Here is a 14,216-nt window from a genome sequence, read left to right as displayed (position 1 = left end):
GTTAATACTAGTCGAACCCCGAACCTTACATATTTATGTATTGTCCTTACCAGCTGAGCTAAGCTCACGGTGACAAATTATTAATACTACTAATAATACCACTAAAATTAACTCACCTAATCATTTCTTTAAAAATTATGCACAACTCAAAAAATGACAATTAAAATAAGACGGATAATAAAGTATGAAAGTAAAACTTTTTGGTTATATTCGTGACAATTAAAAAATGAGAGTTTTTTGGCCTATATTTGATATTTAGTGAAATATTTTTTAAAACAAGAAAAGATAATAAAAATTTTCCGTTATCTGAACTAATCTTAATTAACATTTATTCAAATTCCTTTTTCATTCTTTTCTTTTTTTAATAAAGAAATTTACGTAATTTCCTTATTATTTTTTTGGTAAACATTAAATTACTTTTTTTTTTTATAGATGTCAATTCAATTTCATAGCATAATATAATTTTATTTTTATTTATTATATGGAAAATATCGCACAGTAAATTTTTAACCAAAAATTGTTTTTACTAAATCCAGTAACAACTTTTACTGATCACCCTTTACAAAAATTTACTTAACACAAGCAGCAGAATTAGGAGTTAAGTAAACACATGCATACCGTCAAAATCTCAACGGCGTTAAAAAATCTTCCAAACCAAACCACAAACGCCGTGATCACGTTTTCCTTTTCTTACTCGATTCAAAATCACCCGAACCTGAGGTTCGGAACCAAACCTCGTTAAACACAACACTATAAAAACCCACACTGAGATTCTCGCCTCTAACCACACTACACTCTCTCCAAAACCGAAAGAGAATTTTTTTTCCTTCAATTTTCCAACCTTTTTCCTGAGATTTAGGGTTTCGTTGAAAAATGGCTGACGAATCGGAGAAAAGCACCGTGACGGTGGATCGTGACGGCGGCGATTCTTTGCTTGAGAAGATCACCGAGAAGCTTCACTTTGAGGATGATTCTTCCTCCGATTCTGATTCTCATTCTCATTCTGAGTTGGATAAGAAACCGGTTATTGAATCGGTGAAGGAGAAGGTTTTTCGCCTCTTTGGAAGGGAGAAGCCTGTTCATTCCGTCCTCGGCGGCGGAAAGCGTAAGAATCTTTATCTATCTTTACTGTTTTAGTTGTTTTTGTTGAGATCTGTGAAAGAAAGTGTTTTTTTGAATGCTACATTTTGATTTGGTGTATTGCATGTGATTGAAAATTGTGTTTGTTATGATTTTTGAGTGATTTATGAATGACATTGATTTGAATTTGAATTGAATTGAAGATCTGTTAGATTGTTTACTATTGTTGACTAGTGTTGAATCTGAAAAGAGTATTTAATTGTGATCAATTTTTTGTGTTATTTTGTTAGATTGTTTATTGAACTGTACCTATGAATCATGGAATAAGTGATTTAGCTACGAATCCTTTGGGAATACTGGCTGCGATTTGTGTGGAAATAATTCCTGTTTAGACTTTACCTTCGACCAAATTTTGGATTAGCAGGGCCTCTTTTCATAGGAATCGGATTCGAAGGATTAACACCAAGAAAAATATCTATGAATTATGGCCAATTATTATTTTTAGCTAGTCAATAATTTTTCTTGTTTTGTTTTTGCAACTTTGTTAGCTAGTGAATTGAATTGTATCTATGAAATTTGTTTTTGTAAATTTGTTAGCTAGTCAATTGAATCATATCTATGAATTGTGATTTATGTTAGATGTAAGATGTCAAAATTTGGAAATTTGTGTAATTATATGATTTTTACTTTTTAGTGTTATGGTTTTGCTGAGTTGGTTCTCTGTTTTTATTGGTTCATTAATCATGATGTATGCCTCTAAAAGAAGAGATGAAATTTTAGTTTTTGTTGTATTATTGCGTATTTATTTGACGGGAAATTGTGAATTGCAGCTGCTGATGTGTTCTTGTGGAAGAACAAGAAGTTATCTGCTGGTACACTCGCGACAGCAACTGCTATTTGGGTGTTTTTTGAGCTGCTTGAATACCATTTTCTCACTCTCATTTGTCACATTTCGATTCTGGTTCTTGCACTATTGTTTTTGTGGTCCAATGCTCATACCTTTGTTCACAAGTAAGACTCTTCAAAGCTTGTTGATCTATTGAATCAAAGCACAATTGTGCATAAACTCCTATCTAACCATTTGCTGCATGTGATGAATATCAAATAATGTTTTGTAGGACTCCACCTCACATCCCAATTGTTCATCTTCCTGAGGAACCATTTCTGCAGATTGCTTCTGCATTGAGAATTGAAATCAACCGAGGATTCTCTGCCTTGCGTGATATTGGTACTGGAAAAGATGTGAAGAAATTCCTCATTGTACGTAACCTGTGAACTTGCTAGTCAATAATATATGCTTGCATTTTTTGTTTATGATCTACTGTTAGTATAATTTTCATAAGTAATCTTCATAAGTGAATGAATGATGGGGGCTAAATGCATGCCAACTATAATTACTTAAATAATCTCTTAGATGTTTGCTTGCATTTTTTGTTCATGATCTACTGTTAGTATAATTTTCATAAGTAATCTTCATAAGGGAATGAATGATGGGGGCTAAATGCATGCCAACTATAATTACTTAAATAATTTCTAAGATGTTTGCTTGCATTTTTGTTCATGATCTACTGTTAGTATAATTTAGTAAAGAACTAAACTGTTGTGATGTTATTGACTTCTGCTAAGGATTTTGTTGTTGATGTTGTGTTAGGTAATTTTTGGCTTGTGGATTCTATCGATTGTTGGTAGCTGGAGCAATTTCTTGACCCTGTTCTACATAAGTAAGAATAATTCCTATCAAACTTGATTTTATACGTTTTTTCTCTGTTATGAGCTAAATTTTCACTGATTTGCACATTCTTCATTTGCAGCTTTTGTTTTGTTGTTCACGGTGCCTTTTGTGTATGACAAGTACGAGGACAAGATAGACCCCCTGGCAGAAAAGGCATTCATCGAGATTAAAAAACAGTATGCTGTGTTTGACGAAAAGGTCTTGAGCAAGGTCTTGAGTAAGATCCCAAAAGGTGTGTTGAAGGGAAAATTAGCTTAGAGTTTTTAGAATGTGTGCTCCAGCTAGAAGAAAAAAGAGGCTTCACTCTTGAATGTTTTTATATACCTAGCCTTTTTTGGATTGTTTCTAGGCAGTATTGATACTTGGGAAGATGTAGTTTACAATTTTGAAAATGGATTTTATTGGCTACTCTGTTTGGACATCTTGTAGTCCTTGATTGATTAGCTTCGCTGGGATTTTGCTGAAAGTTAATATTCATGTTAAAAGTTTTTTTTGATTAAAATATTTGGGTTTTCATTTTTTTGTGCTGCGAAAAATGTTTGGAAATGCACCCTGATGATTCGTGTTATTTTAAAAATATCTTGGTAAAGGTATTGTTTTTATTCATTTATGCTAAACTTGACTGAGTTAATATGTTGTTCCTTTATTATTTTAAGGGTACTTATTAGCATTCTCGGTTTAAATGAATTTCTGTCGAGATATTTTTGAAAATCAAGACATTAATTTCTTTTATTTTGAAGTGTTTGTGTCATAAATTTACAACTTTTCCAAGAAAAAACTAAGGCAATATTCTTTGATAGAAAATATGTGGGAATTACACTACCAAAAAAAAATGTGGGAATTATTTATTCATAGTAATATTTCATACATAGGAATTTCTAACTTTATGACAAATTGGAGTCTATAACATCAATATTCCGTGGAACAACCGTCCTTTATCTAATAAGGTAGACGATTTGGCAGTACATATGCCAATTATTTAAAGATGGACTCCTTTTTTTAATGGTATAATAGTAGGCATGGTTGGTGTCTGTCCTGTTCGGTATGTGCTTCAAAGGTCATCTGGCAAAGAGATCAACCTTTTCTCCTCTATTTTAGGATCTGATGAATCTAGATTAGGAGTATAATTGGAATGACTTGGATTGGGAACAATAAACACATAAATAGAAACTATTCTTTCCATATCATTGGATGAACTTAGACGCAATTCATACCAAAATTCAATGCTTTTTTCTGGTTTCAACACTCACGGTGCCTCTGTTAGTGTGCTTGTTTTGACGTTGTGCGGGGGATGATGGACTCAACTCACGTTGAGTTGGAATCTACAGTTTACACCTTTCATAAATCTCGATGAAGCAAATCAATGACATAAATGTAATTTTTTTTATTTTAAAATGGTGATCTTGATCGGACATTTACACATTAAAAATAGGGTTAAATATGATTTTGGTCCCTATAAATATACCAACTTTTCGTTTTAGTCTATCTAAAATTTTCCTTCAACTTTTAATCCCTTAAAAATTTTCAATCTTCACTTTTGGTCCCTCCTTTAAAATAAAATCATATGTTGAATTCGTATTTTTAAATAAAATTTTGCAGAAAAATTCATAATATTATAAGAATCTCTCCCAAAAAAATTTAAAATTTTTTAAAAGAACGTGAATTTAATATGAATTTTTATATTTTTGATGGTTAAAAATTCATATTAAATTTATGTTTAGTTAAAAAATTCTAATTTTTTTTGAAAAATATTTTTACAATATTCTACACATTTCTGCACAATTTCATTCAAAAATACTAAAATTGACTTTAAATAGGGACCAAAAGTAGTGATTGAAAATTTTATAGGGACTAAAAGTTGAAGGAAAATTTTAATAATTATCTTTTCTTATTTGTTATTTTTTGTATGCCCGTACTATATACTAATCTTTTATCAGCCAACATTTTTTTAGAGAAATTAGGAAAGGAAAGAAGAGAAGCTCGTATTCTCTCAAGCCCCGATACTCCAAAAATGGTGAAGTATCGTATCCGACACGTATCCGATACCGAGACGCCCCAATACGTCCCGATACAGGTATTCAAATTTTTATTACTTTTGTTTTTTTATGAATATATTTACGCATTTGTACTGACTTTGAAAAAAACAAATAGGTTATAGTTGATTCATCCAACCCACAAGGTCAAAGTTAGGACACCCTTACCTCGTGTTCCTTAGAGGCAATTTTTACTGTTCCACGTAGAAAATACTCATTTTTCTTGGCTGAAAAACTTGAACCATGATCTTTTAACTTATTAACATACTTAACCCTTCACTTAAATCAGATGAGTTACCCAACAATTCATAAAAGAAATCGTTTTTCGTGAGAGAAACAGGTTGAACGGTCAAAATCTATCAATGTAGGTTAAGTATTGTCCTTTTTTCTAACTCACCAAAAAGTAAGCTAACTTTCACTCAAAAAATGTGAGGCAACTAAACTCAACTCCCTTTTACAAGTGAGCCAACCGAGTTCACTATGATCATTCTAGCCACCTCTATATTTGACCCACCTCAATCGGATACCATGCAATTTTCTTGGATCTTTATATCCATTCCTAATTGATACTAAATTTAATGATGATCACTTTCTTCAGTGACTATATAAAACACGAATCTGAACTTTTTGGCCGACTATTTCCCCACATATATATAACACACATGAAAGTATATTTCTATGAATGTATGGACGACGATTATGATAACAATTGTTGAATTTCAATACCATAAGATTAGATTAAATTAGGTATACGCACATGAAACATTTTGTTTATGCATTACAAAATAGATAATACTAATATATTATAGGTGCAACAGGATTTTAAGTGTATAATATACATTGAAGAGATAGAATTATATTATTATACATATACAACAGGATTTTTTTTTCAAAACTATATGCGTGAATACACACAAAAATGACGAGATAATGAAGGCATTGGAAACAAAAATACTTTAGACATTTGAAAGTACCCCCTCACCCTTCTCCCTCTTTGCGAAAAGAACTCTCATCTTGAATGAGAAAGAAATAATTGAACAAGATCGCATGCATACAATTTAAAAAACAATTATATATACCTCAGATTAAGTGCAAGATCAAATGTCTATTCAGTATCTCGGAATCAGGTTCGAACCAGAAGTTTTGGCATCCGATGGTGTAAGAGGAACTGTTGAGAAGTCAGAACCAAAATTTTCAGGACGCTGAAGGTAGCTAGGAGGAAGAAGACTGAGGTTTTGATTTGTTGAATTTATTGGAAAAGCAGATGCAGACCTCTGATTGGGAAGTGGTGGAAGTGGAACAGATCCAAACCTCTGATTGGGAAGTGGGGGAGTAGTGGAAATAGTATCTGGACTTTTATCATGTAAATTTTCAGTGGATGTACCTGGATTTCCTGCTGATTCTCTCTTTTCTCTTTCTTCAGTTTCCTTTAGAAGAAAATCAACCCACAGATCTGCAAAAGACTGCAATGGAAAAAGTACTCGATTAAATCTAAATTCAGGGTAAGAGAGCTTCATATCAAAGTTCAAAAATTTGGTATATTGTATTTAGAGAATAATGTTTTGGTTGATAAGTTCTAAGTAGAACTTGTATAGCATTCTCTGGCATAAATGTGGAAGATGTTCTATGCCAAGACACTACTATTGTCCATTGGGACTAATAAAATCAACACAAGTTTCAAAAGTTCCAAGGTGGACAGCATATTCGTAGGAAAGTAATCAACAATTTGACATTATAAAGTACACACGACTAGATAGTAATTCATAGATTCATGTAAATAGCCCCCAACGGAGAAAAAAATAAGATGAAAAGTTACCTGGTTATGAGATCCTGCATTTGCCGCTGCTTCAGTCGAACTTCCTCCCAAAATGCCTCCCACCAGGCGGCCAGGCAGCCGGAAAACTCCTCGAATAACACTGTTGCTTGCACCTTGCTGAGCAATGCCTATCCTTTGCTTATCTTCATCAGAGAATCCTAGCATGCGAACCATTAGATCCAAAACCTGTCCCCGTCATCATAAACATTAAGCGGAGGATTAACAAACAAAGGCAACGCACAAACCAGATAAAAGAACACAGCCACACCGCCAATAAAACAAAATAAGAAATGCAACCATAGCAAAATGCAAGAAGAAACAAATGCAAATAAAGGATATAATTTTGTGAACATTCCCATTAATGTGTTAAAATATCAACCAATATCGCATTAAATTATCAATTCTTCAAAGCCTACCCTGGCAATCTTATCCATTTAAGTCACACACCTCCTCATTTATGTACAACCAACCACATGCAAACACAATTTATGACAATTTCATGCATAATGAAGAATATGGGGCTTCCATTCCAGTCCGTCACAATGCAACTGAAACAAATCAAAATAAAAGATTTTCATACCTCCCTGCTGTGATTTCTCTGGAAATACGTCACAAGTAATTTGATAACAATACGCCTGCAACCAATACAATTTATATTAGAATAACAGTCTACTGTTACTGTATCAAACAAAAGCAACAGAATGATAGAAATCATCAAATTATCACAAGTCTAAATTCAGCACAAATTCATATTTACAAGATTGCAATGATTATCCTTTTAAAAAAAGGGAAAAGTAATAAACATAGTTGCACGTCTAGGATTTCATAAGTTTATCAGAAATCGCATGGTCAAGCAGAATTCGCAAGAAAAATATACTAAGAGCACAAGCAGGTTAACCTGTCAACGAGATGATCTGAATCCACTGACATTCTATTTAACCGTGTCATACTCTGCTCAACAGCACGCCTCAATCTGGCATTGTCTTCCTCAAGCCTGCTTACTCTACCTTTCCATTCAGTTTGTGCCTTCTCAGATTGGGAAAGCTTGGCCAAAGTTTCTTCATTTTCGGCCTTTGATATATCTGCTCTCTGATATGCATCCTGGTAATAGGAATAACCATTTAATCTACATGATACCGAATAAAAAAAATGCAAGGTAACTTTTTCTCCTTGAGTTAAGAAAAAGAACTAGATCAAAATACTCTAGCAAAACTTTGGGGAACAATGCAAATAACACAGGATGCACAAAATCAACAAATATGAATGGCATATAATGTAATAAAAGCGTGTCCATATGGTCCATATATTGTATTTAGAGAATGAGAGAGCCATACTTTCAACAGTTGAGAAAGCTTAGTTGTTTCTTTTCTTGCCCAGGCTAACTCCTCTTCTAAATGTTCCTAAGGAATAACAAAATAGCACATGTAAATTACTCAAAGTTATTGACACAAGTACATGGACTTACAAAAGCATTGACATAAAACTGTAAGAGGGAAAATTAACATCCCAACAATTCTCTGTTAATTTATGAATAAAAATGGAAAGGCAGCATGTTTGTATACCTTGGCTTCAATTTCAGCATAGTACTGTCCAAGAGCTGTCTGTAAATTTGAAAGTTCAATATTTTTAGAATCTATTGTGCTCAAACAATTCGTAAGCTTTTTATTCAGGTCATCAATGATTTCCCTGGACTTTAGAGTTTCCATATTGTTTGCCATCTTCAGTTCCTCCTGACTTGCAATTGTTTGCGTCAGAGTTCTCTCGAGATGTGATATCTGAGCCCTTAAATAGTTATTGCTATCACGAAGCTCTTCAATGATTATACTATCCTCATCCATTTTTTCTGCTTCCTCAGATGCCTAGATGAAAAGCAACGAGTAAATTATTGTTGGTGCTGCAGACAAGTTGATATTCATACACTACATCTATCCAGTACAGTGCAACTGGAACTCTTCTAGACTCCGTTAATAAATAATAATGTAGAAAAAATTATACTACCCAGTAGAGTCTTATCAAATAAATGAAAATGCTAAATGTCAGCCAAAATTATCACACAATAACACAATTAATAGGTCAACAAATCCGTCCAAATTACAGAACAGGAGAAACTAAATCATAACCACATCTCACTATTAGGAAAATAAAAAGGTAGTATATTTATCATTACAATGCATTTGTGTGCCCCAGTTAGGTTCCATTTGTTTTAGTGGTAGAATTGACTTTGAAAGATTTGATTCTGAAAGAACTAATTCTGAAGAACTAAGGTTAGAAAATTTTGTTTGTGAGTTTGAAAGATATGATCTTGTTTGGATGATAAAGTAATATCACTTTTAAAGGGAAAATGTGGTTATATTTTGTATGTCTCGCATCTAGAATCAATTTTATTCAACATAAATTTTAATTCTCTCAAAATTATTTCTATTCACTGCAAAATGAATTTCGGAAAGCAAAAAACTTACCAAAATATTTTCCAGAAAATTTATTGTTTGGATTGTAATGATCAACTAAAAAATTTCCGCCTCAATAAGCATTGGCTTGTAACCAAACGAGCTATTTGATGTTATCATGACCACGTAATATACTATTCAAAATTCATATGATTGCTATAAAGAAAACATTGTAATGGAAATTCGGCATTACTAATTAGCAAGAATCCAACAATCAATGTGGATACATTTGATGTGTCTCAGTCTAATTGTATACTAAAATATAGTCAACTATGTTTTGTCAGCCAACAGGAGTACAAGCCTGTGAAATTTAATTATTTCACACAAAAAATGCATCACAAAAACATATTTTATACAAATATAAAATTAAGGTAATCGGACCATCAATCCTCTTGAATGTCATGCCTACTCATCATTGATTCTGTTGTAGAAAACAGACATAAAGCAAAAGAATCAAACCTTTTCCAGCAAATGCTGCTTAAGGCGGCTCAATTCTTTTAATGCTTTGTCCCTGTCCCGCCGCGTTTCCTTTAAATCGTTACTTAGCTTTTGTAAGGATCTTTCCATTTCTTCCTTTCCAGGAAAATTGTCAGAATGATCTGGCATCTGTTACCAAAAGCCAATGGTCCGGCCCCAAAAAGGAAAGTAGAAAATAAACATTAACATGATTTTAAATGCATAATCTGTAAAGTACATATTTTTAAAGAGTTTTGGCTCACATCACTGATGCTGCTTAAATCCTTTTTCTGAATATGAAAAGCATCCGACAACATTTTTTCAGTGAAAGACTTCCTGCTTTTTTCAAGAGCGGCCTCAATTTCACTCTTCTCCATCTAATAATAAGAAAAGATCTTATCAGAGTGCTTCTCAAGCAAAATATTAGAAAAGCAACATTATCATTTTTTGAGCGATAAGATAATAGAAACTTTTTAAGTTGCAATAAAATAAATAAAGCATTAATCCACCAAAAAAATTAAAATAAATAAAGCATATATCTAACAACCTTAAGATTGGTATTTTCATTCTCTAAGGTTTTGATTAGTCTTTTCAAGCTATCAAAAGCCTCCACTGATTCTTCGTTTTGCCGTCTAGTCAGCTCAAATTGTAGATGCTTTATTTCTGATGCTTTCTCATTCAATTCATTTTGTATTTTGCTCGTCTCCTTTGATGTCTTTCAAGAAAAAAAATATTAAATATGGTTAGATAACCAACAACTATGCAATCCAGATGTTGACATTGCAAAAGTGTACAATTTCTTGCAAAGATTCCGATTGCTCAATGATGCAATAAAAGAGTTCAGAATGTAACCAGAAAAAGGTCAAGTTATTCCTTCTCAATATCAGAAAAATATCATCTTAAGGAAAAAATATATGGCGATTTCAAGCACTGGGAAAGGCTACCTATATTCTCTTTTAGTTTCTGTCCATAACAAACCAATCACTTCATTTGATAAAGACAAAATGGAAAAATTTCAATTTGGATAGATTTCTGAATTCATAACAGCAAGGTTTTTTTTAATTTTTTTATAGAAAGGAAAGGGCGGATATATGCATGCCTTTGATCCATCTATTGGTAATTTGATACCAAATCTCATTGTGTTGTGTCTATCAAAAGCTATTTTTATATATGAGAGCATTCTTGTGAGAAAGTATGGTCTAGTATTGACAAAGTGTCTAATGAGTCTTTTAACAGTAAAATGAATAAAAACTATAATTCAAAGGGTATTTCTGAAGGCCAGAACAATTTACTAAGGTGCTCCAGATCAATTGTTTTCTTACAATGCAACATGTCATGTCACTAAAAATAGTACTAAGAATGGTAAAATTATCAAGTGCAGAAGACATCGCAGAATCAACAGGTTGTAACAGTCATGTCATATGTGCATCTATTCCTTTATCTCAATTTGCTTTTTTAAGTTTGAATTATGTAGTGTTGCAGCTATAATCACTTAAATTTATATATTTACCAAAATATAAACTCACGTTTTCTCTTTCCGATTTTAACTTTTTAAGCTCCACCCGAAAAGATTTGTTCAATTCCTGTTCCTCTGACAGTGAAGAAAAAGTCAAGAGTTATACACAGCTTCTATTTACATGATATTAAAATTTACACATTCTAAATGTAAAATTAAAATACCGCGAAATTTTAGTTGAACATTTGTCAATTGATCACGTTCTTGCTTTAGTTCTAACTTCAACTTTCTTATCTCTGGGGAATATTGCACAGCTTTTGAGGACCTATTTTTTCCATCAACTGAATCTGCAAGCTCCTAGAAGGCATTCATACATCTGTTGTCAAGTTCACTCATCATTAAATTAAATATATAAAATATAAAGAGACTCATCAAAATGTTATAAATCAAATCAAAATTACATACAAATGAAAGAAATATTTGCATTATGAAAACAGAAAAATCAAATTCTAGGCCATGTCCATTACAAAAAAAAAAAAAAAAAAAAAAAAGGAACAAAAGGTGCACTTCAAGATGAGAACGCCATGAAAATCAATCCGACATAGGACAGAGACCCAAAAATTAGAATACAGGACTACCTTGATTGAAGAAGTGCCACTTGTAGATGCTCTAGAACCTTCAATTCTGGAGGCACTCAGAGCAGCATTTGTAGCCTCCAAATTCTGCTTTATTGAACCATTTTCTTTATTTAATCTAACAATCAGATCCTGCAAAGGAAATGACCGGATGGTTAATTTTAACATAGGTCATCAATGAAAAATATGTAATTAAGGATAAATTGTTGTATCATCAAAATTTCGCTTTCTATTATCCAAGATCCAGTGTATGCAAAACTTTCAACCAAAGACTATGTACTCAGGCATTTTTTTTACTATGTATTCATTATTGTCATGGTGTGTGGCTTACAGCTGACCAAGCATTAAGAGCACATAATGAAGATATAACTATACTATGTATTCAAGTAAATTAAAAGTCCTCTGGTTTTGAAGGAGAGGGGGAAATGATTAGAACTTTACTTTAGAAAACACACCCCCTCAAACAAGAGCACTTTGGACTTCAATGTTGACTTTGCACGGGACTCATCCTACCATGTTCTAAAAGATAGTTCCAGCATATGAAAAACAAGAGAAAACAAAAAAGTACAGATTAATATTACAATACATAAATGTTGGAATGTAATAGTCGCACCTCTTTTTCTTTTAATAGAGCTGCATAATTTATTGACAGTGCTTTAATTTCTGCCTCAGAGGCTTGAAGTCTCTCGATTTCCGCTTTGTACTGTTCTATCTATGAGAAGCACACGAAAGGTTGAAATGAAATGATTTTTCTTTATTGTAACAAAGTTGCATTTTATTTAACCATATTATTACCACAGAAATGCTAGCAACAAATTGTCTAACACACATTTTCAATGTACTCCCTCCTATAACTTGAAATTCATGAGTTTCGCTAAATTTATGTGTATCTCAATTTAGAGGGACCAATTTGAATTTCAACTAGTAAAAGAGAGTGTTGCTAAGTTTGTAATAGAGAATGTGTTGCTACTTGATACCACTCCTCTTACTATTGTAAGCAGATAACAGGGCATTTGATAACAAATTTTCTTCAACGAACGTTCTGCTAAATTTTCAATGGAAGGCTGTAGAATTGGAAATGAGAGATTTTATTTATACTACTGCATCCATAAAGTTAGAAAGCTGGAAAGCTATTTTATTTATTTTAGAAAATAAGAATTATCATAAAATGAGTGAACATATGTCTTCATAAACCACTTGGGTTGGCCCGGTGGTGTTGACTTGAGACTTGGAGTGTGTTCCAGTCTCAAGGTCTCAAGTTCGATTTCTCTTCGGTGCCAATTTCGGCGGGCTAGTTTGGCTTCTTCGAAAAATGATTTCCTCAAATTCACAATCTTCTCAAAGTTTGTTATAGCCACAAAAAATGTATTTTTAGTTAAGAACCATACGAAAAGCGTGTAAGGAAATGCACATACGTTTTGTCCATTCAAAAAATGTATTGGAGGAGAATTTTGAAGTGTACAAGAAAATTCTTCAAATCCTCTCAATCTTTCTATAATACTCTTGAAACTTAAGAAAAATTATATTAATCATAAACATTCTCTTTCAATCTCTACAAAAATACTCTCAAATAAGGTTATAGATTTCTTTATCTTTCCCTCCCCTCTCCTCCCTCCAAACTCCCAAACAAAATCTAAGCTAATCAACAGCCATCAACATTCCCAGCTCAAGCAACCATAGCCGAAGTGGTTCATGGATAAACTTATAATCTGGACCATAGAAAGTAAACATAGGTACAATTGGCCGAACTCCGAGATATACCTTTTATAAATACACCCTCCAGCCTATAATATAGACCATATACATTATTTATCCAACCAACGAATTTTTATTTTTTTTTGCTTATAACAGTGAGTGACCAGACCAGAGCGTATGTTTTCGTAAGTGTAGGATTTGCTATTCTAAGACTAGCTATATATAGCTGTATAGTTAGTTAAACACAAACAATTTCAAGATATAAGCATCGAGAGAGTGAAATTAACCTCAGAAAGCAAAACACGATCAACACCATTAGAACGGACAAATCCGTTAGAATTCCAGCTATCGGAGACAGAAGATTCCTTGCTCACTTCATCTTCTTCTTCGTCTTTGTCGTGAACATCGAGTGCGATCTTGTTCAAATTCTCTTTCAAATTAGCAATGGTGCTCCACATGATTCAAATCCCTCGTAAAATTTGCAGCAAGAGATGAAGATGTTTGTGCGTGGAGATTAAGCCTTTATATATGATTTAATTTAACTTCCCCGATTATCTTTTTATTTTCGCGGGGAAATTAGGAGTGAGTGAATATGTGAAGATGGGGATACTGAAATGCAGTTCTTGATAGATCTCAGGTGTATTATCAATAATAAATTGTTGTTGGTTAATGCTTTATTATCAATAAATTGTTGTTGCTTAATAAAGACTAGTATCTCAAAACCAATAGAACTACATTTTAACTTTGTTGTATTTCCTTCTTACAAAAAGTTAGATTTAAATTTAAGACTTTGGTTAAGGTGAAAGATATTTTTTACCATCTAATTTGAATATTTTTGAGTTAGTAAATTTAATTTTATTGCTAAT

The 14,216-nt window shown here is 32.6% G+C and overlaps 2 protein-coding genes across 3 annotated transcripts; one reads left to right on the top strand and one right to left on the bottom strand.

Annotated features, from left to right (window-relative positions):
* Nucleotides 1-770: 770 nt before the first annotated feature.
* On the top strand, nt 771-3,328 carry LOC25500807 (reticulon-like protein B4). Its single transcript, XM_013589301.3, has 5 exons — nt 771-1,105; nt 1,911-2,091; nt 2,199-2,340; nt 2,732-2,801; nt 2,892-3,328. The coding sequence occupies exons 1-5, from the start codon at nt 874-876 to the stop codon at nt 3,068-3,070; spliced, it is 804 nt and encodes a 267-aa protein (XP_013444755.1). The 5' UTR covers nt 771-873; the 3' UTR covers nt 3,071-3,328.
* Nucleotides 3,329-5,578: 2,250 nt separating this feature from the next.
* On the bottom strand, nt 5,579-14,007 carry LOC25500806 (golgin candidate 3). Of its 2 annotated transcripts, XM_013589299.3 has the most exons (14): nt 13,638-14,007; nt 12,269-12,367; nt 11,659-11,787; nt 11,245-11,377; nt 11,091-11,155; nt 10,112-10,279; nt 9,828-9,941; nt 9,568-9,714; nt 8,224-8,520; nt 7,996-8,061; nt 7,560-7,762; nt 7,242-7,296; nt 6,662-6,847; nt 5,579-6,308 (listed from the first exon to the last, which is right to left on the bottom strand). In XM_013589299.3, the coding sequence occupies exons 1-14, from the start codon at nt 13,806-13,808 to the stop codon at nt 5,955-5,957; spliced, it is 2,187 nt and encodes a 728-aa protein (XP_013444753.1). In that variant the 5' UTR covers nt 13,809-14,007; the 3' UTR covers nt 5,579-5,954. The 2 variants fall into 2 exon arrangements, with proteins under 2 accessions (XP_013444753.1, XP_013444754.1); XM_013589300.3 differs by lacking the exon at nt 12,269-12,367 and having other exon boundaries at nt 13,638-14,006.
* Nucleotides 14,008-14,216: the final 209 nt, after the last annotated feature.

Source organism: Medicago truncatula, chromosome 8, assembly GCF_003473485.1.
Source record: "Medicago truncatula cultivar Jemalong A17 chromosome 8, MtrunA17r5.0-ANR, whole genome shotgun sequence".
Classification (NCBI taxonomy): Eukaryota; Viridiplantae; Streptophyta; class Magnoliopsida; order Fabales; family Fabaceae; genus Medicago; species Medicago truncatula.
Note: the sequence above shows the minus strand (reverse complement) of the source record. Positions and strands in the feature narration are given on the sequence as shown.